General features: G+C 39.7%; 1 protein-coding gene across 17 annotated transcripts; it reads left to right on the forward strand.

Moving 5' to 3' along the window:
- Positions 1-598: 598 nt before the first annotated feature.
- On the forward strand, positions 599-25,811 carry LOC127810066 (uncharacterized). 17 transcript variants are annotated; one of them, XR_008025333.1, is made up of 7 exons: positions 599-1,403; positions 1,601-1,685; positions 8,784-8,847; positions 10,762-10,827; positions 10,893-10,946; positions 11,051-11,295; positions 11,377-11,640. XR_008025333.1 is itself a non-coding variant. In XM_052349295.1 (5 exons), the coding sequence occupies exons 1-5, from the start codon at positions 1,325-1,327 to the stop codon at positions 25,479-25,481; spliced, it is 429 nt and encodes a 142-aa protein (XP_052205255.1). In that variant the 5' UTR covers positions 599-1,324; the 3' UTR covers positions 25,482-25,811. The 17 variants fall into 17 exon arrangements, 3 of the variants coding, with proteins under 3 accessions (XP_052205255.1, XP_052205257.1, XP_052205256.1); XR_008025329.1 differs by having other exon boundaries at positions 8,784-10,827; positions 10,893-10,970; XR_008025326.1 differs by having other exon boundaries at positions 8,784-10,827.
- The last annotated feature ends 827 nt before the right edge of the window (positions 25,812-26,638 follow it).

Below are 26,638 nucleotides of genomic sequence, written 5' to 3' on the forward strand. Positions count from 1 at the left end.
AAAATAAATAAATTTTGGATTATTTTGAAAGGATCCCGGGTGGCCCGGGAAGCCCAAGAGTAAATTTCGAGTAATTAATTAATAAAATTATCGAATTGGCGGCTGAGAGTGCCTCGGGACTTGGATGTCCAGGGAAGAGGGCAAGGGATTGGTGAGCGTCTCGTGATGAGGATAGTGACGTTGGTGGCGGTCCGATCGGGAATGATTTTCGAAATAAATTATGTATAAGCCCGAGTGGGTGCCGATACCGAATAGTCGGAGGGGACCTCCTGGAAGCTGAGGGGACCCTAGGGGTAGTTCGGTTTTCTGAGTAAGGCAACCCTTAAGTGCTTCGGGGTCGAATAAAGGTCCCGTGCAGGCGCAGGTACGAGGTCGGTATTCTCAAGTAGCGGTCGGTCATTAATTTCGATAAATCAAGTCTTGGTGTGGCTTAAAGGTAATTAAATTAGGCTAAGAGGGCCTAAATGATATTATTAAGAATTCCTAAGTGGAATTAAGGGTTCTTTAGTGCAATTAATGAGAACTAATGGAGTTAATATGTAAATTAGTACATATATATATATATGATGTATGGGCGAAGGTGGGGAGGAAGCTTCCTCCCCTCTGATATTTTGCAAAGGCTGAACCAGAGAGTGAGATCGAGAGAGAGTTGGGCTGAGAGAGCCTAGCCGAAGCATCGCGCGCGAGAGAGAGAGCTCGTGGGAGAGAGGGAGAGAGAGAGAGAGAACCGATGGCCAATCGGCCATGGCAGAAGCTGCCATAGCCAGCGAATAAGAGAAGCAGCAGCAGCGGGCGAAGCTTCAATGGCTGGCCATGGAGCTGGTCGAGGCGGCTGATGGCAAACGAGGCGTGCGACGGCTGATGCAACGCGTGAGGCGGTGCTCGGATATGGTTGAAGCATTGGCAATGGCGGCTGCAAGCTTCAAGGGACGGCCATGGCAGCTCACGGGTGCGGCTGCTGCGTGCGGGAGGCTGGGTCCTGGTGCGTTGCCTTGAGGCACCGGTGGCCGGTGGTCGCCGGGAGTCCAGAAGCGGCCGACGGAGGCAAGCAAACCGGCGGCAACATGCGCGGCCAGCAGCTATGCGTGGTGAAGAAGAAAGGAAGGTGCCGCGCGGGAAGGAAGAAACATGGGAAGAAGAAGAAGGCGCTGGAGAAGAAGGAGAAAAGAAATAGAAGAAAAAATGGAAAAGAAAAGAAAAATAAAAGAAAAGAAATAAAAATAAAATATGGAAAATTGGGAAAAATAGCTGAAAAATTCCAGAAAAATGAGGGAAAGTTCTGGAAATTAGTTTGGGGCTTGAAGAGCTTGTTGGAAGCTCAAAAATGGAATTTTGGCCCGAGCGGCAGCTCGGGAGACAACGTCGGCGTGGGCGTTTCCGAATTTCTCCCCAAATGAGTCAAGGTAAATTAATATTTTTCTTCCCCAATTAATTGCATTAAGCGAGCTAATGTAAAATAGTTATTTGTGGGATTAAACCCTGTGCCGAGGTTGTTTGGAAAATTGTTGGTGGATGGTTTGATGGTGTGTGTGGCGAAGTTGAGGGCATTGGTTCAATGCCGAATGTTGATAGAATTGGGTTTGTGTGTATTTGTATCTAGGTTCGTCCAGGGAGGCGATGATCCTAGAAGAGCTCGAAGTTCGGATTGGAGTTCGTGCCGAGACAGAGAGGAGGCTTCAAGCCAGGTAAGGGATGACCCCATGTGGATGTGGCCTTGCAAGTTGGTAAATATGTCTGATAATGTTTTATGTTGCATTGGCATGTAATGGTTATATCTTGTGTGATGCAAGACCTAGTGGACTAATGGCCATATGGAGGACTAGTGTGGTAGGGGCTGATAGGTTAATGCCTCAAACCTTAGTAGGTTGTGAGGATGAGTGGACCTAGCCTCATTTGCATGCATTGGCATACATAAACATGATTATCATTACACCCTTACTGAGTCTTATGACTCATGAGGTTTTACCTCATGTGTAGATGTTGCAAGTCCAGAAGTAAGCAGGGATGGCGCCGGGAGGTTGTTGTGGCAATTAACCTTGTTGCCTGAGAAGTGTTGTTGTGTATTCCCTTGTAAATTTTTATACGTATTCATGTAATTGAGTGTAAGCGATATTGAGCACTAGATGTATTTAATTGTTGTAATCATCATAGCTTGATAAATGATTGTGAGATTGTTCTTTGGATATGGCTTAGTTGGCCAAGATGAGTTTCGGACCAAGTAAAGATCAGCAAGGTACGTTCTCATAAATCCCCAATACTCAGCGAAGTGTTGTATGCTAGCTTTGTGCCTGGGTCACCTCTGGCTTGCTATGGGGCGAGCTGAAGAGAGGTGAAGCTCACTCGGTTTTGGGTCTCAGTCCGCTATGTTTTCTTGATTGAGTTGGGACCGATTCCTGAGTTGAGCGAAGGGAAGGACGAAGCCTAGTTCCCACCTAGGGCGTTTCCTATTGAAACATAGTTCAACCCTTCAGTCATGGTTTGTCGGGTGAGTAATCTGGTCGATTATTTACCGGTGACGCCCGTAAGTGGGAGCGGGTCGTTACAACAACCCACAACTAGCCATAAACATCGAGATGCATGACAAATAAAGATACAATGAAATTTCAAAGAAACACATGTTATGCAAGCCACATGCCACACTCAAATGAAACCAAGAATGATCAAGATGAAACAAAAAGTATGCAGGAACCACTCATCTTAGCTTTTTACCTTTTGGGTGTACTATTCACAGTTAGCAAGGTTGGATTTCCCGTAGAAAACATGAGTTCTTGTAAACCAAACATCAAATATTTTTACATAATATTGCTTTACCTATTTTAAGCTACTTTTACGAAAAATTTTAGGAGAAAATGAGGCCCCACGTGCCCTCATGCACCTCGAGAAGAGGGCCCACATGCTTCCATGCGCAGCCTTCCTCGACGTGTGTATTGCACACGCTACTGTCTTCTTTGACAACGATGGGACAACCTCTTAGTTTTTTGGCCATATCTCCCTTGTTTTAGCTTCGATTCGACCTCTGTTTGAACCTACGACTTCCTCTCTTTCCCCTCTATAAAAATATAAGTTTAGATAGGACTTATCTCACTATTTTCTAACACTTTTGGCCTGAACTCCGGTGAAGCTCCAAAAACTCCAGCGAAGCCCGTTTCTCCACTGATTTTCCCATTCTTTTTGCAGTATTTCCCCCTCTCTCTCAAGAATGTATTCCTCACCTCACAACCTCTCAAATGGGAAAAAATCTAGTCCAAATTCCAACCAGAATGCTTTGTTCTTCACCCTCAAGGCCCTATATAATTTTTCGTGCCAATTATCTTCCGCCAAGTGTCCTGTGTAATACCCCGAGAGCCCAGAGAAGTTAGAATATATTGAGGATAGTGTAAGAAAGGAAACAACACCAGCTGGATACCTTTTGGGCTGAATGTTGGCAAAGAACTCCCAAGTTAAGCATGCTTGACCTGGGGTAATTCAGGGATGGGTGACCCCCCTGGGAAGTTCGTGTAGGCCCATCAGGGTAAGTTGTTCCGGTCCTTCCTATTGCTCGAACGAGATGTTACAAATGGTATCAGAGCCGACCCCCGAGCCTCTGAGCGTGGTGGTGGGGCAAACCTCAGCGAGGAGGCTGAGTCCCGAGGGGGGTGTGAGGCCCCTATGGGGGGTGCGTGTAGGCACCTTAGGCGAATCCCACATTGGCCATGCACGGGGGGAAATCTGGGACCAGTTGTAAGGTCGCATGACGAGAACGTCATGTGCTTAAGAGGGGGAGAGTGTAATACCCCGAGAGCCCAGAGAAGTTAGAATATATCGAGGATAGTGTAAGAAAAGAAACAACACCAGCTGGATACCTTTTGGGCTGAATGTTGGCAAAGAACTCCCAAGTTAAGCGTGCTTGACCTGGGGTAATTCAAGGATGGGTGACCCCCCTGGGAAGTTCGTGTAGGCCCATCAGGGTAAGTTGTTCCGGTCCTTCCTATTGCTCGAACGGGATGTTACATCCTGCCACTTAGCATCGTAATTATTACATTGCCGCTTGTCCTTGCCACCTCATGCTTTATTTTGCATGCCTCATAATTACTCCCAATGATTAGATAGTTTAGTTTGTTACTCTAATGGTCTAGTTTCAGGATTTCAAGAATTATACCTTGGCCTGAGTTTTTAGAGTAGTTGCACTTAGACCCTTTGCCACTTGGTCCTTGGGCCATCCTTAAATTTCCTTTATACCCATAGGGAAAGGATTTATTACGTTTATACCCCAAATTTTAGTAAATTACACTTATGTCCCAAGTTTTCTTGAAACTGCAATTCTACTCAAGTTAAAAAATTGTACTTTTACCTTAGGACTTTCATAATCCTTTGGGGAATATCCTATTTCCTCAAATGTATGATTTTATGAAATTCTCAAATATTACACCCTGGATCCTCAACAACAAGTGGAGGACCAACTAAAACCCCTAAGCTTCCATCATCCGTTTGAAATTAATCAGCATAGGCATCTCGAACAACCAGGCACTTCATAGCAGACTCCTCCCACAGTTCCTTGGGAAGCTTATGAAGCTCTACAACAACAGCGTACGGAGGGAATAAGGGAATTATGAGACATGGTAGGGATCTTCCAAAGTACGAATCCCTGTGTAACATTACCTGTAACACTGGCGAGATTTGTGCCAGAAATTGCCCCACCAAGGACCAGTAAGCCAAGAGGTGACGAACTCAATTCCTATAAAGAAGCTACACCCGACACTCAGTCTCGATCCTCCCCATACCAAGGAAATTAGTCAAAGCCTGTGCCACCAGAATGAACATGAGAACAGAGTTATCAAAGAGGAAGGAAAAGTCCCACCAGGGGTTCTACCCTAAGGAATATAGAAGCTAACAATCACACCATGGCAAATATACGGGATGCTATGAAAATGGTGGTAGAAGAAGTGCTAGAGTAGAAAAAGCTGGTCCTGTTCACAAAGGAGTAGTCAAGGAGGAAGTCCCCATTTACTAAAAACATATTAGGAAAATCACTATCGAGGAAATTCAAAATGCCTCAGGTTCCCCTCTATGCCAACGAGGATGATCCTGATGATCACATCCAGAACTGCGAATCTCTAATGATGCTTCATGGGGGGACGACGAGATTATGTGTCGGGCATTTTCATTGACCTCGTCAGGACATGCTCGGACTTGGTTCAATAGTCTATAAGAATCATCCATCTTTTTATTTGAGCAAATGTGAACAGAGTTCATCAAAGCCTTCATAATTAACAGCCAGAAGAGAAAGAATGCGATGCATCTCCTTAGTATTGGATAAGGGGCAAAAAGACCCTTCGCTAATTTATGGATAGATTCCACAACACCACACTGGAAATTTATGACTTACCAGTGGAAATGGCAGTATCAACAATGTTACAAGGAACACGTCTAACTTCCCTGTAGGAGTCACTATCTCTAAAATCGGCAAACTCATTGGTAAATCTATTCGTCAGGATAAATAAATACATACTTCATGTGGAGGTCATGCAAACTATGAGGATAGATGAGGATATAGAGTGAAAGAGAAAAGAATGAGATGTTAAAGAGGACCCTAAACAAGAAAATGAGAAGGTTAGAAGACCAGATGTAGCCGTACCCCAATTCAATCACTACACCTGACTCCTCCAGCCAAGATCAGCAATACTAGCAACCATAGAAGGGACGTGGCTTATCAGGCTCCCAAAGAGAGTTTATCAGCCAATGGGAAGGAAATGAAATGAATACTACCAATATCATTAGGCTCATGGCCATGCCATTAATTTATGCTTCGAGTTAAAAGATAAAATTGAGATATGCTCATTCGAGAAGGGCACTTTCAAAGGTATGTGCGAAAAGATGAGGAAAATGACAGAGAGTTGTAGAGAAAAAAATAGAGGCTCAAAGGACAAGAAAGACGCATCCATGGGTAACAAGAGAAAAGAAGAGACCATGTGCATAATCCCTTAGATAATGAATCAACACAATAGGCTATACACATCATCTCAGGTGGCGAAACTTTAGTTAGAGACAACTCTTTTTCTCGGAAGGCCTATGCCATCAACTATGAGGGGGAGATTAAGGAAAATGAAGACCCCATTACCTTTACACCTGATGATCAGGGGGATGTAATTATCCCACATGGTGATTTGATGGTAATTTCAGTTGTCTTTGCCAAGCATCCCATCGAGAGAATCCTAGTAGATAGTGGCAGTTCAATCAGCCTAATCTTTTGGAATTGCTTTGAGCATATGAGTATTGCCCATAACCAACTTAAATGAGCTTCCTCACCCTTATACAATTTCATTAGAGAGACAGTCCCAATGGTGGGATCGATTTGACTACCAATCAAAATGGGCTCTGGACCTCAGAACATAATACGGCAGGCCAACTTCATGATAGTTAAGACTGCCTTGTTTGGATATAATGCGATCCTGGGTTGCCCCCTACTCAATGACAATAGGGCCTTAGTCTCCTTCTACTATCTATTGATGAAGTTTCCTGCTCCTTAGAGCATAGGGTAAGTTTGAGAAGACCAGCAACAGGCACACAATTGCTATGTGTTGTTCATAAAGGGAAAGAAGAGTGAAGAGACTCTCGCCATTGCCAAGCCAACCATATAGGATTGATTGGCAGGCTTTAAAAATTATAATGTTTCTTTCATTTTGAGTAGCACACTTTAAATTTACACAATAATGTAAGCCCCAGGTGGGATTATGGACCTAGGCATGTGTAACCGAGCCATGTCAAAAAAGAAAATGCTTATACTCTCTAATGCAATACATCACTATTTTCTATGCATTCTCTATTGTATTTCCCAGGGCCCAAGAATAATCACTTCTACAACACGATTGGTACGTTGTCATGCTTAACGACCTAGCGACACGGTTCACATAATCCCTTCATAAATACGATTAGCCTGTTGTCCCGCCTATTAGCCCAGCAACATGGCCCGGCAACGCAGTTCACACAATCCCTTCGTCAATACAATTGGCCCATTGTCTATGATGTGTTAATTTATTCACATATTTATTTGTCATAATTGAGTAGTGTTTTTAGTATTTTATGTGTTTTATCTAGAATTGTCAAGTGTTTTGAGTTTCCTTTACATATATTTAATTTCTAGTACTTCTTGTTATTTTACAAGAATACTACTTGGTGTTTGGGTTAGAAAAAAAGAAAAAAGAAAAAAAAAGATATTATAAAGTTAATTTCAAAATTAATACTATAAATTAATATTATAATATAAATAAAAAATAAACACTATAAATAATTAAAGTTAATATAATTAATAGTATATTAAATGTTATATTTTATATTATATTATATCATATATTACATATTACATATTATATTATGTATATATATTATATAGGGCAATTAGCACAGAAAAAAAAAAACAAACATTTTCGGGTTTTTGCGATTATATCCAATCGTTTTAATTTTTGCAAAAAGTACCGATTTTATGAAATTAGTTGCAATTTTAGCCAGCTTTCTAAATCGAATCCCCAGGCGACATAGGTGGCAGGCCACGCGGCTTTATAAAAACCACGTTGACTGAAGTAAAAACAAAAGTAAAATAAAAAACCACATGGGTTAATCACAGTTAAACCCACAGGGAATCGGAACATTCAAACCAAACCCTGGAAGAGAAAGAGCTTGAATAGTCGATCGACACGAAAAGGAATTAGAGGCTGGCGGCGACGTCCTTGAAGAAGCAATCGAAGGACGAAGAGGACGAGATCGATGAGTGACATCGAAGAACATATTTCTTAACAACGTGGAGGAAGGAGATGAAATGTAAGTGGCTTACTATTCATCGGACTCTTTATCGGACAATTCATCATCGGGACTCTTCACTCATTTTGATCTTTGTCCGAAGAAGAGTCCGTCAGACTTGTCCGCTTTTTTTTTTATTTTGCATTAAATTTGTAAAAAAAAAAATTATACAATTTTTTCTTTTGAATGTGGGATGACATTTCCGTTTTGCTGAAGTAGTTTTTTGCATTTTTGGATGTGAAATATGGAAATGTAATCCGATCTGACTTGTCTTCAAGTTGTTTTGGTTGGAGTGTTTTTGAGAAACCATTTGGATCTGAAAGTGATCAAAATAGTTCGATCAAGAAGATGGATAGTCTGATAAAAAATGATTCTTCTATTGATAATAGTCCGATCGAGCTTATCAATAGTCCGATCGGACCTTTAAGTGATAGAAGAATCATTATCAATAGAAGAGAAATTAAAAAAAAAAAAAAACTCATTATTAGTAGTTCCGATTATTTTCATTAAGAGTCCGATGACAATAGTCTGATCAGGCTTATGAATAGTCCGATCGGTGAAGTTGTTTTTTTGAGTTGAGTTTTTATTTCTCATTTAATTTCTAAACTCTTGTATTGTTGTTGTTGTTGTTAAAGTGTGGTTTAGCATTATAATTTGTGGCTGGAACTCATTAAACCATGGATCCGAAATGATTCATCAAGAGTCCGATGACTATAATCTGATCGGGTAATGAATAGTCCGATCGGACCTTTAAGTGAAGTTTTTTGTTTTTTTTTTCTCATTTAATTTCTGAACTCTTGCATACTCTTGTATTGTTGTTGTTGTGAAAGTGAAGTGGTTTAGCATTAGAATTTGTGGTTGAAACTCATTAAACCATTGATTGGGAAATGATTTATCAAGAGTTCGATGATAATAGTCCGATCAGGCTGATGAATAGTCTGATTCATGAAGAGTCTAATGACAATAGTCAACTTGTTGATTTATCAAATTTTGTGTTCTTTTTTTTCCAGATGGATGTTCAGAAGAAGAAGCAGACATTTATTTATGTCCATGCTAGCCGGGTACCACCGCCCGGTATGCAAACAACTACTTACTGTTGCATCAATAATCTTTTTGTAGTTTGTGAGTCCTTTGTGAAGTATAGTGTGTTGGAGGATTTCGTTCGAGGCCCACTAGGACATTTCATGCAGATCCCCCACTCATCCCAGGTTACTACACCACAATTGATTCTTCAGGTGCTTCTGAGAGAGGTGAAATTTCCCAGTGCCCACCCCGATGAGATGTGGTTCGAGATGGGCAGTGTGGCATGTCGATATGGGAAGCAGGAGTTCACCCTAATGACTGGACTTAGATTTGGCCCAATTGATGGGGAAATCTTACAAGCGAGGCCTGCCAAGGATGGTGGCTTACGGGCACATTTATTCCCACATAAAGAGGTTGTTTATGTGGAAGACATAAAGGAACTACTTGATACGAAGCCTAACCTGGATAAAGATGATGCCCTGAAGAATGGGATACCTTGCCAGGGTCAACATGCTATTAATGGGCCATGACGAGCGGCTAAGTGCAGAAGATTTCCATTGGAGCTTAGTGGAGGATTTAGAATCATTTAGGTTGTTCCCTTTGGGAACATACGTATATAATCAGGGACTACATTACTTTCATCTAGCTATCACCTGGTGGAAGTTGAATGCTCAGGTTGGGAAGAAAGTCAACCTCTATGGATTTGTTTGGGCGTTTCAGGTACAATCCTAACTTGATTTGTATATACAAACATTTTTTTTGTTTAGTTGAATTTTTTTTATTATAATTCTTTCACATTTTACAGTAGTGGTGGATCGACACAACCCCATGGGTGGTGAGTATGTGGGCTGTACCAATAAAAGGCACAGTCAAGATCCCTAGATGCATAAAGTGGTTATCAAAAAAGGGGCCCAAACAAATAAGTTACGATGAATGTCTTTCCATATTGGTAAGTGGTTGACATAAATTTCGATGAATGTCTCTCTGTCTATCTATTTTTTTATTTTTTTTTGTTTACAGAAATAGTTGTGTAAATATTTCAATATTATAGTCACTTAAACCGGGTTCGACGATCGAGCCAACAGATGTAAAGCGGGACACTGATTTTTGGAGGTCTTTTAACCCTCTGCGATTGGTTGGACCTAACGTCTTCAAGCATGGGGGTGGGGGAGAGGATGTGGTGGAGACTGGTGGTGTTAGGGAGGGTGGGATTGAGGAGGAGCATGATGGATGCAGCAAGGGATTTAAGGTTGAGAAGGAGGCTGATGGATGTAGGAAGGGATTTAAGGTTGATGATGAGGCTGATGGATGCAGGGAAGGATTTAAGGATGAGAAAGAGGAGGCTGATGGGATGGAGAGCAGGGAGGGAGCAGACAAGGAGGATGAGGAAGAGTCCATCAGTAGGGGACTCCTTTCCAGCACGCAACCTATCCAGAACAAGCCTATGTTATGATTATTATCATAATGTTTCTCTTATACGCATACAATTCGTTTGTTTGTAATTATTTTTGGTTTCGACTTTTAACCTCGTATAGGTGACTGAGATGCTCATTAAGGTGCTACAATTGTTGAGGAGTTTGGATGCATGGGTGGGCTAATTGGATATACAGGTGGACTGTTTGGACACACGGGTTAGTCAATTGGACAAACAGGTAGGCCAATTGGATTCACGGGTGGGCTGGTTGGAGACACGGGTGGGCCAATTCGACACACATTTGGAGCGATTGGAGACGATGGTTGAATCAGTGTTAACTATTCTATGCGCCCTGGTTAGTCCAACTTTTCGGCAACACGTCGATCATGATGACAATCAATATCAAGACGGTTATGATTAGCCAATTGGTGGAGATCAGCTCCAACATGTTCATGTCAATGAGGACCAGACACCTCCTTTTGTTATAAGATACAAATTAACTTGTATATGTTAAAACCATATTGTAACGATTAATTTCTGTTGAGTTGTAGGAGTAGCCAGATGGTGGTGATCACACCCAGCCTAATCGTATGCATGGGCAGGACAATCCATGTAATGTAAGTCATAAGATGCAATTAACTTTGATACACTTGCATATGATTACTGTGAATTTTTTGTTTAGATGCAGGAGAAGCTAGATGCTGGTGACAACATCCTACAAGCTCATGATCATGAGGTGAACCAAACATCTCCTTCTATCGTAAGAAAAAAAATACATTTTTATATGATTACAAATCAGTCAACTCTATCGAATTGACACGTATTTTTGTTGATTTGTAGGAGGAAGTGGACGAACGAACAGTACAAAAGCGGAATCCATCCAAATTTTGTCGAACACCATTCACCGATCCCATTCAACAGAAGAAGAGAAAGACAAATGCAGTGGCGAGGGAGACAGATCATGGTAAAAATTTGATCGCCCATGAAGCAGCCAAGCAACACCTTAGGGCTGAGGGAGAGGATGACATTGGTCTTATACCCCAATCGGGATACATCCAATACGTAGGCTCAAAAGATGAGATCTAGTAATTTAAAAAAAGTCTCTACCTATTCTATATACATTAGTAATATGAGTACCCATATATAATAATTCATGCTCATTGTAGGCGTACCATTGGGCACATATACCACATTGTGCCAAGTATGCTCCACCAGATAGAGGAAGAGACGACTTAGTTGGAAGGGAAACACATTGACAACTACTTGTGTTGCATCAGACAGATTAGAGATACGCAGTCACCGCCTGGTTCTATATATGATGAAAACTACGTCGTTGTGTCGTCATCGCTTTTCATTAGTGTTGAACTCAAATTATATTACTGTTTTTCCTTTTTTGTTATTCGTTAGTAAAGTTAAACTTTTTTTTTTCTTCACAGGGGTATATGCAATATGTATGGGATACCGAATTAGAGAAGGGAAAGAAACACTTCGTGCTTGATGAGGTGAAGCTCCCCAAGGAATGGTCCCGTTATGTCTTAAGGGAGAATGACAAAGATTTTCCCTGGTGGGCAGTAGACCACGTAAGTCTTTTGCATATCATTTCGTTTTTATTTATTTTGTAAAGCATAACTAATGTGTTCATGTTACAAGAAGGTATTGCTCCCATGTTTTGTAGAAAACGAGCATTGGATCCTGGCGAATATTTGCTTTAAAGATAGGATAATCATTGTATACAACCCTAGGTCAATGTCCATTGAAAACAGATAGAAAATACTCAAGGAATTGGAGCCATTGTCCATACTCCTACCCATTCTCCTATTTCAGAGTGATTATTATAAGCACTGTACAGCAATTGGTCATTCATATGAAAAATGGGAGGTGGATATTCCTGATCCGGTGTAGAGGCTGATCCCTCAGCAGCAGGACGAGTACTGCATTTATTTAAAGTATTGTAACTGATTCCCCAAAACAAAAAAAAAAATTCTTTAATTGATATATTACTTTCATTATTTTTCTATTACAAGAGTAGCTATAGGTGCTTTGTAATCTAGTACATGGATGACATATTGCATCATATGGAGCATACATGGGAGATGCACCATATGACTGATGACACTCGTAAACTCCGGAAGTTCATTGCCTTTTACTTGTACAGACATTGTAACATCTTGGTAATTTGGGAATAATTAATGATTATTAATTTGATCGAGAATAGTTAATAATTATTAGTTTAATCGGGATATGAGATATTTAGCAACTTAAATAGGGAATGGTTAATCATTATTAATTATTATAATTAAGGTCATTATTAAATATTTGTAGGTTTAAAGGAAATATTAATTTAATTTGTGTTACGGTGATTATCGAGTGTTTATGGTTTAAAGGAAATATTAAATTATTTTGTATTAAAAGAAAGACAATTAATTATTAAAAATCTTAGGAGTATTTATGGAAATAAAGAAGAATTAAAATAAAATGATTTGGGTGAATTTCTGGAAATTTGGGGTGTAAGTGGAATAAGTGAAAAGGAAAGGTCGGTGCATGTGTAATTAATGGGAATTATGGGTGCTGAAATGTGATTTTCGGAAGTGGCAGAGAATCACCTTAAGTATAACATAGTGTGTATATAGGTTGAGAATGGAAGGTAGGGCGGGTGGCACGCACGCGAGGGACCCATGGGCTGGGCGAGGGATCGAACCGCGAGGTAAGCGTGTGCTGGGGGAGGAATTTTGCTGATTTTTACCAAGCCATGGCGCCCAAAACGGTGTCGTTTTGTGGCTTAGAGGCGGTCATGCACTGGCTTCCACGCGACAGTCTCTAGCGCTATCTTCTTTTCCTTTTTAAATCGAGAATTGTGTGTGTAATTGGGGTGGAGAATTAATAGTGAGCAATGAAGAACATTTTAGAGAAAAAAACAGCGCACGAAAGCGAAAAATGAGAGGGGGAAAATTTACTAGAAATCTCAGATAAATCCAGTTTAATTAAAGTTTAATTATTTAGGTAAGTAGGGTAAATTGTGTAAGTAAATATGTACGGATGGAATTTAATTTAGGGTGCAATTTTATTAATTTTGATTAAATATACTATTGTTATGCAACGTGTATTAACCCAGCGGTGTATGAGCGTATAAACACTGAAATTAGCTAATTCAAGGCAAGCTCTTTACTTCCTTCGTGATTCTAATTTAATTTATGAATTTTATATCCTTCCTCAACCCGATTTGGTTATAGAAATTAATTGTGTACATTACAGTTAATTATTATCTGAATTTTATTAAAATAGATTAAATAGGAGACTTTCAGGGTTAAATTCTGTAAATGCTTACAGGGTATTGTATCACCCTACTTCCTTGGGAATGATGCCGAACCTGGTTGGGGTTAGGTTCTTAGTGAGTCAGTGGTGGTTGTGGATATTCTTTGGGGTGAGTTGTTGTAACTGAGAGTCTTGGGGTTTTACTTATGTGAGTTGTAGGGTGTGGGATATACAACTACTGACCGTCGATCATTGGGTCATGGCTGTAACGCCCCGTTTTTCCGAGCGTTAAATAACTTCGAAATTTTAGGAATAATTTTTTTTTTCAAATAAACCATTTCCCGACAATCTCGTTTTACCTTCTCAACACACTAAATAAGAATCAATAAGTTAAGACAGGTAAACATCATAATTGCGGAAGCTTAAAATTGAAATTTGAAGTACATACCTGAATTCATCTTATATTATATCATAAAGAATCCGTACCACATATTACATCATATTATAAAATACATGGAGATTCCATAAACATTCTAACAAGACTAATCATCAATAAAGCATAAGCTAAAACATATCCGAATCAACTTGCTGAATCCATTGGCCACACCATCACGTGCCGTCTGATCTCAACCTGCTTCTTGCCTAAGCTACAAGTCTAAACTGGAATGTCGAATATTCTAGGGGCATAACCCATTAGAAGATGAAACTTCTAGTGAGGGTCCAAAACATATATATGGATGCATGATGCAATAACATGAACAATATTTTTCCTTAATGTAACTTCCTAGGCCCACCAGCCTGGCATGGAATCCTAGGCAAATCCCGAACCTCTGCAGGATAAGCCTAACGTTATCCCATTATTGCCCTAGGGGAATTACGGCTACACTCTGGGACAACATCCCATTCCCATGCACAAATATTAACATGACAATAATATCGTGTCATGCAATTATTACGACTTTCCATGCAATATGACAAAATGAATCATATCTTTCATAAATATCATGCATAATAAACAATCAAACCATATGGGATAGGACAACTCACCTTTGCCCAAAAATCAAGACACCTCAAAAAGCATGCACCTCCTCGATATGCGTGCTCGACCTTGATTTTTGTCCCAACTCTCAAAAGTCACACCAATCACATCATCTCGATCATCTCAACCATAAAAATGATATTAATCACTAAATATCTCAATATTCCAATTTTTTCCTATTTTCCTTTATTTTTTTCCATTTTTCCTTCTAAAAATCCCAATAAATACCATCGAGACTATTTTCTCAAATCTAATTCCACAACAATTCATAATAGACTATGAACTTCAAAGGAAAAATAATGAACTTACCAGGATGTTTCATTTTCACCCAAAATGAGACTCTTTGATGCTAAACCCAAGACATTGGGAAGTCTGAATCCAAATATTTTTACATAAGCCTCTAGAGCTTGATTTTAGAGGAATTTAGCAATTTTTTTTCATAATTTTTGGAGTCTGGACGCGCTCGCACTCGCCCAAACAAAATGCTCCACGCGCGCCCACTCGCGGGGCCCAGCTGGCGCATGTGCCCCTCGTGCCGGTCGTCTTCTTCCTCCAGCTCGCCGAACAGCACACGATACCTCTAGTTTAATGGCCATAACTTCTTCATCCGACCTTCGATTGACCCCCCATTTGAACCTATGGCTTCGTCTTTTTGCGTTCTACAAGATAATACCATAAAATCTCTCAAACCGAGCCATTTTTAGACTACTCAAGCTCGTTTTCTGACGAATCTCATTTTTTCGACGAGGCTTCGGATCTCACTCATCTCTCAACCAAAATGGCTCAAATTGCACAGAAATGAAGCTCAGGATATGGGAAACAGAAACTCCTTATTTGATTCTCCCAATTTATTCCCAAACTCTCGAATCTGAGAGTTTAAATTTTTTCTATATTTTGGCATCTCTAAATACCTCTATTTATAAGCGATTTTAGGTCCCTAAACGATGGATCTCGCTTCATTCAAGGCCTCTAATGTTCCCTCTTGCCGTTAACAAGTTTAAAATCCACCAAAAGAGCTCCAATCTTGCCATTTTAATGGCCAAACTTTCTGCCACTTTTGGCCGAAAGTTGGCCCGATTTTGACGCCATTTTGGCCATTTGTTGGCCAAGAAGCTTGTCTTGGCCTTGCCCAAAGGCCCCCCAGCCACTGCCTTGGGTCTCCCATGGCTGATTTCAGTGATTGGAAGGTTGTTCGGCCATGGATGTTTTCTTGAAATTACACTTTGGCCCCTAAACTTTGGTTTTCCCATTTTGACCCATTTTCACATAACCCCTCAACTTTGCACAATTGCATTTAAGTTCCTCAAGTCCTAAAACTTTCATTTGACCCTCGAAGATTCAGAGAAATTATCGTTTTGACCTCCCTCAGGCAATTTCAGAAAACTACACTTAGGCCCGAATCTCTGTTTTGGCCTTAAACCCTTTCGTTTCTTCCTGAAACCACTGAAGGGTTGTTTCTTATGAAAAAAAAAGCCCCCTCAAGCTTCCATTGTCTTCCCAAAAAGGTCTATAACAATTCGGTATTGCAGCCTAATTGGCAACTACATTTTAGCTATACCAAAAATCGTTCCCGATCTGATTTCTTTTGGTACCATAAATCCTATCTCGGGGTGCTTGTTAATGTCACATTATTTTCCTTTGGCATCTCAGCTCCAAGACACTCCCGGCAGTTGCTTCGGTCATCTATACGGTAATAAATTTCTGTTATACTCTTCATTTATCCTTAAATTTCATTTTTGCCCCCAAGATAATTTACCTTTGAGTCTTTTAGAATTTCTCAGGTATTACAATGGCAGTTGATGGCCGGGTGTATGGGCGCTGGTTATCAGCTATTACGATAGACTATAGACGGGTTAGGCAAGCTAGTATCGCCAGACACCCACCCTTGGTGTTGTGCCTATCATGATGTGGTTATGGTTTCCTGTAGGCATGAATGGTAATAATAGGCTGCATGAGCTGTCAACCGGTGACGTAACGTGTTGACTGTTTGGTGATATTGGGGCGAACCATCATCGGGCCGAGGGCAGCTATTAATTGGTTGTTCCTAGTCACAGATTGTTGACTGGTACCTAGTCACTGTCGATTGATTATGCCATTATGTGGCATATTGTGTGACATTATAGTGCACAGGATTGGACTTACATTCATTGGGGGTCATGCTTTGTATGTACAGGGAAGTATGCTTATTGGCATAACCCGATTGGCCTGTTGAGTGCCAATTTGGATACGATAAGAGAGCATGTGCATTTAGAGCATTTTTCCTGTGTGAGTTCTTATATGGGCGTAGCATGGCCTAATGCTTGTCTTATGGGGGATTTTCCATCACGTTAATTCTGTAAGAGCCATTGCATTTATTATTTGTTGCACTGCGTGGTTATCATTTGATTTGGTATATGATTGTGGTTTATGGTATGGAGCTGACCCTCGATAGCTATGAGTGTGAGCTGGGCTCCAGATAGCTATGACACGGGGACTTTAGTATGTGACTATGATGAGAGCTTCAGCCTCGTGTGGATCGTGTTGTGAGAGCCTCAGGCTCATGGGCTTTATGCTAGCCAGTTCATGGCTATGGCAGGTTTGTATGCTAGGACTTGGGTGTCAGGATGTGCATTTCTTATGTGGGCTCCAAGGACTGTTACGTGCATTGTTATATTTTTGTTGAGCACTGGATGTCCTTGTTAGTGTAGGTGCTCTAGACCCAATCAGATTGGGCATGTTGTACACTGACGATTGTAATCATGTTTATTATTTGAATAAGGATTTTTTCAAATTCACAAGAAGTCATTCTATTAGTTTCTTGTTATTATTATAATAACCGAATGAAACTAGATAGAAGTCCATATGATGTACACTGTGATTAATTTATAAAGATGTGAGATGATGCATCACAGTTTCTAGACATCATTAAATGTCCCAAGTCCTAGCAATGTCAAGAACAGACATTGTCAATTGCGGTAAGACTTATATGTGCTATGTTTTTGCTATGTGATAGCAATGAGGGTCTCACACCTATAGGCATGGGGATGTTTAGACAAGTACAAAGGTGACCAATGTTGGAGAACGTGTCACTGGACATGACTCGCCATGAGAATCCATTTTGGTTATATGTTGATGGTATTCTCATAGAAGATGGATGTAACTAATCCTTGGACCTGAGGTTGTCACGGTTATCTCATAAGAAGACCGGTATGCTTTGACATCATTTCGATGGGGCCTAGATAAAGGCTGTATGTGGGGGATCGTTGGGCATATCGTGAGGCTTATAGAGATGGGTGTATAACCAAGATGAGACTCGTCTATCCCTTGATAGAGGATGATGTATGCCTTCGGTGGATATTCACTTTAAATCCATAGCCATGGTGAAAGAGATCAATAAAGAGTTATTGATTCACTTTCTATGAAGTGAAGATATCCGGATAACTGAAGAAAAACTCATGTGATCGTAATTAAGCAACACATCGCCATACTTGAGATCACATAAGATACATTGACGAGAGGATCGTATTGCACGGCAACCATGCTCGTGAAAGGTTATTTGCGGATTATGAATCCTTCTGAATAATTGGGTAGGCATGATGCCTTCTTAGAGGCCAATCTTGTCTTATGTGTTCGTACCGACACATTGCCAACATATTCGGAAGCCTAATGAGTCATACGCAATAGGCATGGTCCATAGCCTAAACTAGGAGAGTGGACGTATGGTTAAGTGGGACACTTCGACAAGAAGTTCTGCCGTCGTAAGTTCTCACAGAAAAAGAATAAATAGACGTAATGACGTCGATATGACGAGGGGTCGTCATAATGGAAAAAATTTCCTAAAATGGCAATTGATTAAATTAGGTAGGAGTTTCTAATTTAATAATTTTCTATTTGTTGGAGTGGCAAATAGGAAATAAAATATATTTAGGCTTAAGTTAATATTTAGACTAAATTTGATTTTGGTCAAATATTAAAATAAATATTATATTTGGACTAAATTAGATTTGGGCTAAATATTAAATATTATATTTGGACCAAATTAGATTTGGACCAAATATTAAATATTATATTTGGGCTTGAATTAGATTTGGGCCAAAATATTTTATTTAAACCTATAAAAGGATTTGGGCTATTTAATTATATTCCTAGTTAGACTAGAATAAACCCATTTAATTAAGTTCCTAATTAGACTAAATTAAATAGGCTGGCCCATATCCATTAGGGTTTAAGAAACCCTATAGCTCCTTATAAATACCCCTTTATGGGTCGCCCAAATAAAGAAAAAAAGAAGAAGAGAGTTTTTGGTGTGGTTTTTCAAGAGTTGAAAAACGTATTGCCACTCACTCTTCTCTATTTCTTTTGGTATCGATTTGAAACGTGAGAATTCTTTTCCATCCATACACAAGTCGTGAAAAGGAAAAGGAGCTAGCACTCCTATTCCGATCTCCTTGCCAACGGACGCGTGCCACGTATCACAAGTTAGAGGCTGGACGATTGGAAGGCTCGAATCCGCGAATGACTAAAAAATCTAAAGGTTAGATTTATTTTATTTGTATATGAATGATTTGATTTTGACGTTGATCCAATCATCGGGATTGGGGTAAGGTTCAAAATTTTTGAACTATGCTGCTTGCCCCGTAGCGATCTTGCTTTACTTTCAGTCCTGTTGCACGATATGGCTATTTCAGGTTTTAGTTTGTCTTACCTGTATTAGTGGGATGCACTCCATTGTGGGAGACCTATGGCCAGCCTTACCTATATTCATTTGTTATGCTTGTTGAGCCTTGTGGTTCATCTTGTTTTTACCATCATTCCAGGTGTAGGAGCTAACGCAGTGGCTAGACTATTTGGCGTGTCAGTTGCAGATAACTATGTGTACAAGGAAATCCCGACTAAAAAGATCTGTGAGATGTGAGTTGTGAGTTGTGATCAAGGGCTCGGACAACGTGGCTTGTTTGGTTTATCTGGTCATTATGTTGTTATATATGATTAAGCCCCTGAGTGGTTTATTTCGTATTTGTCTAGCTTCCTCTGTTATGGTGTAATGTATGATTATTAGTGAATTGTAATTAAAAATTGAAGAAATTTTTGGATTGTCACAGACATAGTTATCCAGTTGATGGGGATACATAGTAATAAAAAAGGCCGATAATTGTTGTTCTGTGTAAACGGGATGTATTGATCTCATAATTGATTAGCTAGTGATTATTTGATAAGTGATTACAATCTCAATGGACTTATTTGTATGCGTTATCTATAGTATAATGCGGACCATGAATAGTCTGATCGGACTCTTCATGTGGAAGGATTAGTCCAATCGGACAATTCACACTTAACAAACACTTAACACTTAAGTGTTAACAAATACTTAGCACTTTATTATTTAAATGATATGAATTAATTTGAACAATGGAAATAATTTAAATTATTTTTCGCACTTTTTAGATATTCCAATTTAATATAGTTTGATTTTGTTAATTCTTAAGCAAATGCTTACTTTTGATTAATTTCAAAAATTATTTGAGTTTAATAGATTTTTATATTTTTATACAAAAACTTTACAAATTTAGAAGGATTCATCCGATCGGACAATTCACACTCACTTAACACGGACGCGCCGTGAATAGTCCGATTTCACACATGAAGAGGCCGATCACACATGAATCGGACTCTTCATGTGAAGGGTCAGTCCGATCGGATAATTCACTTTTCTTCACACGGTGCAGACGGTTAAAATTCGATGGAGGGTTAAAATTCGATCGGACTCTTTATGTGAAGGATTAGTCCGATCGGGCACTTCACTCTTCTTCACGCGGCGCGAACGGTTAAAATCCGATTGGACTCTTTATGTGAAGGATCAGTCCAATCAAACAATTCACTCTTCTTCACGCGCCGCAGACTGTTAAAATCCAATCGGACTCTTTATGTGAATGATCAGTCCAATCGAACAATTCACTCTTCTTCACGCGGCCCGGACGGTTAAAATCCGATCGGACTCTTTATGTGAAGGATCAATCCGATCGGACAATTTACTCTTCTTCACGCGGCGCGGACGATTAAAATTTGATCGGACTCTTTATATAAAGGATCAATCCGATCGGATAATTCACTATTCTTCACGCGGCGCGGACGGTTAAAATTCGATCAGACTCTTTATGTGAAGGATCAGTCCGATCAAATAATTCACTCTTCTTCACACTGCGTGGACAGTTTAAATCCGATTGGACTCTTTATGTGAAGGATCAGTCCGATTGGATAATTCACACTTCACACTTAAAGCAGACTATAGTCCCGATCGGACACATTAAGATCCCAATCGGGCTATACAATATATAAATAACGAATAGTCAGATCGGGCTATACAATAATGTTCCCATTTGAATAAATTAACAACAACACAATATTGTCTCAAATTTACATAAATCCTCCAAATTTAAATTCATCCCAATCCCAATTACATAAATCTTCCAAATATCTGACACATCCAAATCTCAATACCGTTTAAAATTACACATCCCAAATGACCAAATGTGATAAACCGTCTCAATTACACAAACCAAATGTATTAATTACCAGAATCCAAATTTAAATCAGTCACCACAAATCTTGTTGTTGTCTTCTTGGTCTTGGCCTTCTAAGCGCAACAACTTCTGATGCAGTTGATGTCTAATGGGATTGCCCGGTTGGTGGTGGTGTAAATGACTGACCTTTTTCTTGAGACACCATGGGTTGTGATCCACTAGTTTCTTGAACTTCATGCCATTGGGAGTTCAACAGATTCCTTGTTGTTATAGATGTTGATGCAGATCCACTTACATATATAGCTCATTTTTCCCCTGACATCTGAATGGAAAAGAAAAAAAAGATGATAATTAGATGGCCATTATAAATGCTATTACATGGGCAAGCTTAGAATAAAGAGTATGTACCCTTGCATAAAAATTGCCTGATTTTGATGAGAACATCAATCCTTAGTCTTGATTTGCCTATATAAGTCAAGGTGAAATATTATGTGTCAAGCTTCCATTGCAAATAATGAACATAATGACAAACTACCAAATCTACCACAAAAGACACAAACATTCCTTTGATCTCTTGCCATTTGCCTTGTTTGCCTTACTTAGGCCATTGCTGGGGTGGTTGCTGAGGCAGTTGCTGTGACATTAGTGGTTGCACTTGCTGAGGCTGTAGCTATGGCATTTGCTGTGGCTGTTGCTGAGGCACTTGTTATGGCTGTTGCTGGGGCGCTTGTTGTGGCTGTTGCTGGGGCGCTTACTGTGGTTATTGCTGAGGCAGTTGTTCTTGATCTTGTCAAGGAACGTGCTCTACCAGTTGTTGGGGCTTTTGTTGATACAGTGGATATGGCACGGGGTCTGCCTCTCTTGGCCTATATTGTGATAAACATAGAGTAAACAAACAAACAAATTAAATATGCCAAAAAATGGACATGTGTAATTAGACTTCCATACCTTGGGAGGTCTTGGTGCTGCCGCCTTGTCCTTATTTAGGCAACCCCTCTTATTGTGGCCAGTTTCCAAGTAGTGTTGGCATGTCATCTGCATGTCATGCCGACTGGCCACATCCTAACTTTCTTCAGTTTCTTAAACATCCCTCTTTTGATTCTTTTTAGGTCTACCAGGCATTTTCTTATATGGGGGGGGGGGGGGGGAAGTATAGGAGCAGCATCTATCCTTGGCCACATTGAGAACCCATTCAATGGTCTTAAAGAATTTTGATTTTCTATAATACCGATCTACATAGTCAACAGGATCATGCTTTATAAAGTGTATACAGGCTAAAGCATGGGAGCATGGAAGGCCACTTAAGTCCCACTGTCTACAAGAGCATTTGTGTTTATCTAGATTGACCACATATCCTTGGTTCGCAATGCCAACTTGGAACTTATGTCTCACAGTAGGTCTCACAATGCAATGCCTTGTCCCCAGCTATGCCCTTTCCAATGTATCCTTGATCCTTGGACAAATTTCATCCGAGCACTTCTTTATGATCTCTGATTTATCATACATTCTTTCCATTAAAGATGTTTGAATCCATTCTAACATGCCTATTATTGGCAAGCATCTTGCCTTGCATATATAACCATTAAAGGCTTTAGACAGGATGGAGGTTATAACATTACACTTGGGCTAAGTACTAATGAATGCCTTGCAAAAACTTTTTGGGTTCTGCTTCATGAAATCTTCATGTGCAGTGGCATCCAACACTTGCAATTCCTTTATGCAGTTGAAAAAACCTACCTCATGGGTTGTATTAACTGCCCTCCAAAACAATGACTTCAATTTCTGCCCCTTGTCTAGCTTTTTTCAGTTCACATATATATTTCTTACACAATTCCTATGCTCTACGTGAGGTACAAGATCCTTTATTGCCTTGGCAAGACCCTTCTGTTGATCACTAATAAGTGTTAGGCCAAGTCCATTAACAATATTAATTTTCCCAAGATAAAACTCCAAAAACCATCTCCAACTGTTCTCATTTTCCCCCTCAACAACAACCCAAGCAATAGGAAACATCTGATTATTCGCATCCCTCCCGATTGCACTCAACAAGGCACCTCCTATTAGGGTCTTCAAAAAGCATCCATTAAGACAAATACACAGCCTACAAGTTGCAATATAGCCCTTCCTAAGGCCTGAAAATCCTACATACATTCTTCTGAACACAGGCTGCCCATTAGGTCGAAAACTATCTATCTCAAATTCGAAGTTGCCTTCAGGTTCTATCCTTTTGAGTTTAGCCTTGTATGCATGGAGTTTTGTGTAATGAGAATCCAAACTGCCCCTAAACATTTTGAGTGTCTTCATCCTTGCTCTATAGCATGCCCACTTCGACACAGTAGTGCATATTTGTCCTTCATGTCAAGGGCCATGTCTTTTACAGCATAGGACAGATTTCTTCTGAATGTTTGGAGGAATTCTCTAGCTAACCAGTTCGAATTGGCCTGCTGATTTGTTAGACTTCTAAAACAATGATGTTCATCACTATATCTTCTCACCTCAAATGTCCTCTCTCCTTGCTTCTTGGCAGCATAGATGCTCCATGAACATCCACTTGTGCACACCCTTTCGACACGTTCTTAACACGACCTTTTCCAGCCAATATTAAACCCATTGCAAATTCCATATTGCTGGACACATTCTTTAAACTATTTGGCATTCTAAAAAAGCATGCCAATTTTGAAATTAATTGTAGTGTGGTCACAACGTGGGTTATAAACCAAAGGCTTTTTTTCTTTTTTTTGTGTGCCTAATAAATCACTTTCGGCACTGCTGCATGGAGTGTCAAAGCCTTCCTCATCAAACTCCATGTATTCACTAAGGTGACCTTCATCCTCTCTTAAGTCAGAATCTACACCTAGCCCTTCACCATTGTAAACAATTATTGATTTAGAGACTCTCTTGTTATTCTATGCAAGCAAAAACTCCTCGTCACCGGTCTCACATTCCTTGACCCAGCTGTCATCACTTTCAGGGTCATCCCCACCAATTGTATTAATATCAAAATCCTCATCCTCTTCAGTGTCCTCATCACTAGTTTCTAGTGCATTATGTGCATCCTTTATGACTACTTCAATTGGTGCTTCATAATGAACACCAACCACAAAATCCTATTGATCCTCATGTACATCAACATAGTATCCTCCGTCATCCTTGCCCATCTTCTTTCCACTAGACTCACCTGATTTACATTCAATGCAAATTTTAAGGAAACCAAACTTTATTCCCTCTTGCCACATCCTAAATACTTCACATTAGTATGGACTAAGGTTTGATGATCCCATTCCCTCCTTAGTTTGTAGTACCCTAACTTGTACAATTCCCCATAACCTTCCTCCTTACACTTCATTGCAATATCTTGATAGGACATTTCAGTAATATTCTTCCACCTCCCCAATAAAAATGTACCACCTACATACGTACGCAGTGGACTAGGAGTGAATTTCCCACCAACCCATACCTCAACAAGGCAACCGTTAACAAAAAAAAGAAAAAAAAAATTAAACCCCCTAATCACTGAAACATACAATGAATCACCTAATCACTGAAACATACAAGACCATTCTAATTAAATTAAATGTAACCAATAAACCCTAATCACTGTTTCCCCAACTTAAAAACCCTAATGCATGTCATTGAAATCATAAATGGAATTTACGGAGGTAAAGAATAATACTATTTTGACGGGAAGTAAACAAACTACAGCAAGGAAGCATACGCCGTAAAGAAATTCAATACGTCAAGAAAGTTAAGAACTTCGTGGCGTCCTAGATGAAGGAACACTAACCTTTTCTCCTTGTTAGGAGCACAAATGCCGCCTCCTTTATGACTCCCTTTGGTCATTGTGTTGTCTGGGAGATCTGCAAATCTGTTTCAACCTGTTGATTTCCTTGGTGGGAGCACGAATGCCGCTTCCTATGATTCCTCTCTCCGTCGTTCAACTCTTTGTGATCTCAAGGATGTCGTCGCCGTCGACCTCTAGTTCTTCTTCATGCTCTTCGTGCTATCTACCTTCCAAGGTAGGGTTTAGGGTTTAGGGTAGGGTTTGAATGTCTATGGGTTTAACCGCGGTTAACCACGTAACCAACATGGTTTTAATTTTTGTTTTGTTTTTTCCTTTTTTCTTGCACAGTAAATATAGGTCCCATTTAAATAGGCCATGTGGCGTGCCACCTGTATAAAGGCACACACCCGGGGATTCGATTTAGAGAGCTGGCTAAAATTGTAACTAATTTCATAAAATCGATACTTTTTGCCAAAATTAAAACGATTTGATATAATCGTAAAAACCCAAAAATATTTGGTTTTTTGGTGCTAATTACCCTATTATATATTATTATACTAAATATAGTGGCTTGAATGTGTGAAGTAGGGCAGTCATATGCATATGCATGTATATATAATAATGATATGTGGGATTTGGCAGGGAGGTAATTGGAGAACTTGGTGCGGCAAAACAATAAGGACTTGGAGAAGAAAATGATGCATAGTTAAGGAAAAATTGGAGCGACGGATAGAGGAGAGATTGGAACCTGGGAGCAACGCATGCACCAGCAGCCAAGCCGTGCACAGCCAAGGACGCACGCGCAAGGCCATGGACACGGGCAGGCAGACGCCGGCAACAAATCCAACTAGGGAATTCCTATTTTTCTTTTTCTTTGTTTAATTTATTCTCTTATGCTTCTACTGTTACTTTGGATTTTAATTAATTCTACCACAAACTAATTTGTTAAACTAAGGCCATGTATTAGCCGAAACTATGATGGTACATTTTTTATAATTTTATGTGATTGAATAAATTGGGTTATGTTGAGTTGTATGGCATTAGATTTTATGCTTGTGAATAACTGGTCACTATCTGATGCCTAATCTTGAGACTGAGAAGAGATAGGTTCGGGATTGCATCGTAGCTATCATATACCATAAAGTAAAACCAACTAGAAATAGAATTCGGTTTCTTTGTGTGGCTTTTAGCGATAAGCTAGGAATTTCACAAATTGTAATGCGTTTTCATTTAATTAAACTTTCATAGAAAATATAGGAAGTTATTAAATAAGAATAGACTCATTATAATCTAGAGATAGGGTAACGAATGCGTTAGGAAATTTTGTCGTCACATACTCAATTTACTAATTCATTCGCATAAAAATCTATGATTTGCATTGCATAGCTAGGTTCATACACGTGCCTTAGATATTAAAATCTATTGATTTCTTTGATTCAAATTGCCTTCTAAATCAATTTTATTTTATTAACTTAATTAATTAATTTATTTTTCTATTCTTTATTAAACCTAGAAGTTTTGATTGTTTAAATAATATAGAAAGTTTGAAAATTTGGTATTTGAAATCTTTCTTTGTGGGAACGATATTCTTACTATTGTACCCCCAATAATCAGAAAGAAGAAAAGGTAAGCATGGCAGGGAAAAAGGGAAGCATACTTCGGAAGGACGATTCGAAAGGGTCTTTCAGAAATAGCCTTCGGATGCTTCCTTGCGCGACAAAATAGTCGCCTACCTCTCGCGAACAACAACCTCCTTCGAAAGGAGGCTTCAGGAGGAGCCTTCGAAAAGGCCACGTATCCCTCTGGATCAATGACATGTGTCCCCCACGACCATCCTCAAGGCTCAAGCCTTATAA

Source organism: Diospyros lotus, chromosome 9 (assembly GCF_014633365.1).
Source record: "Diospyros lotus cultivar Yz01 chromosome 9, ASM1463336v1, whole genome shotgun sequence".
In the NCBI taxonomy this organism is placed as follows: domain Eukaryota; kingdom Viridiplantae; phylum Streptophyta; class Magnoliopsida; order Ericales; family Ebenaceae; genus Diospyros; species Diospyros lotus.

What these genes read in the sequence shown, in the direction of transcription:
- LOC127810066 (XM_052349295.1), top strand. Translation starts at nt 1,325, where the DNA reads ATGGAATTTTGGCCCGAGCGGCAGCTCGGGAGACAACGTCGGCGTGGG. An exon ending in TTCTCCCCAAATGAGTCAAG is followed by an intron (nt 1,404 to 1,600) that starts GTAAATTAATAT and finishes ATTTGTATCTAG; the next exon opens with GTTCGTCCAGGGAGGCGATG. An exon ending in TAGCCGGGTACCACCGCCCG is followed by an intron (nt 8,848 to 11,646) that starts GTATGCAAACAA and finishes TTTTCTTCACAG; the next exon opens with GGGTATATGCAATATGTATG.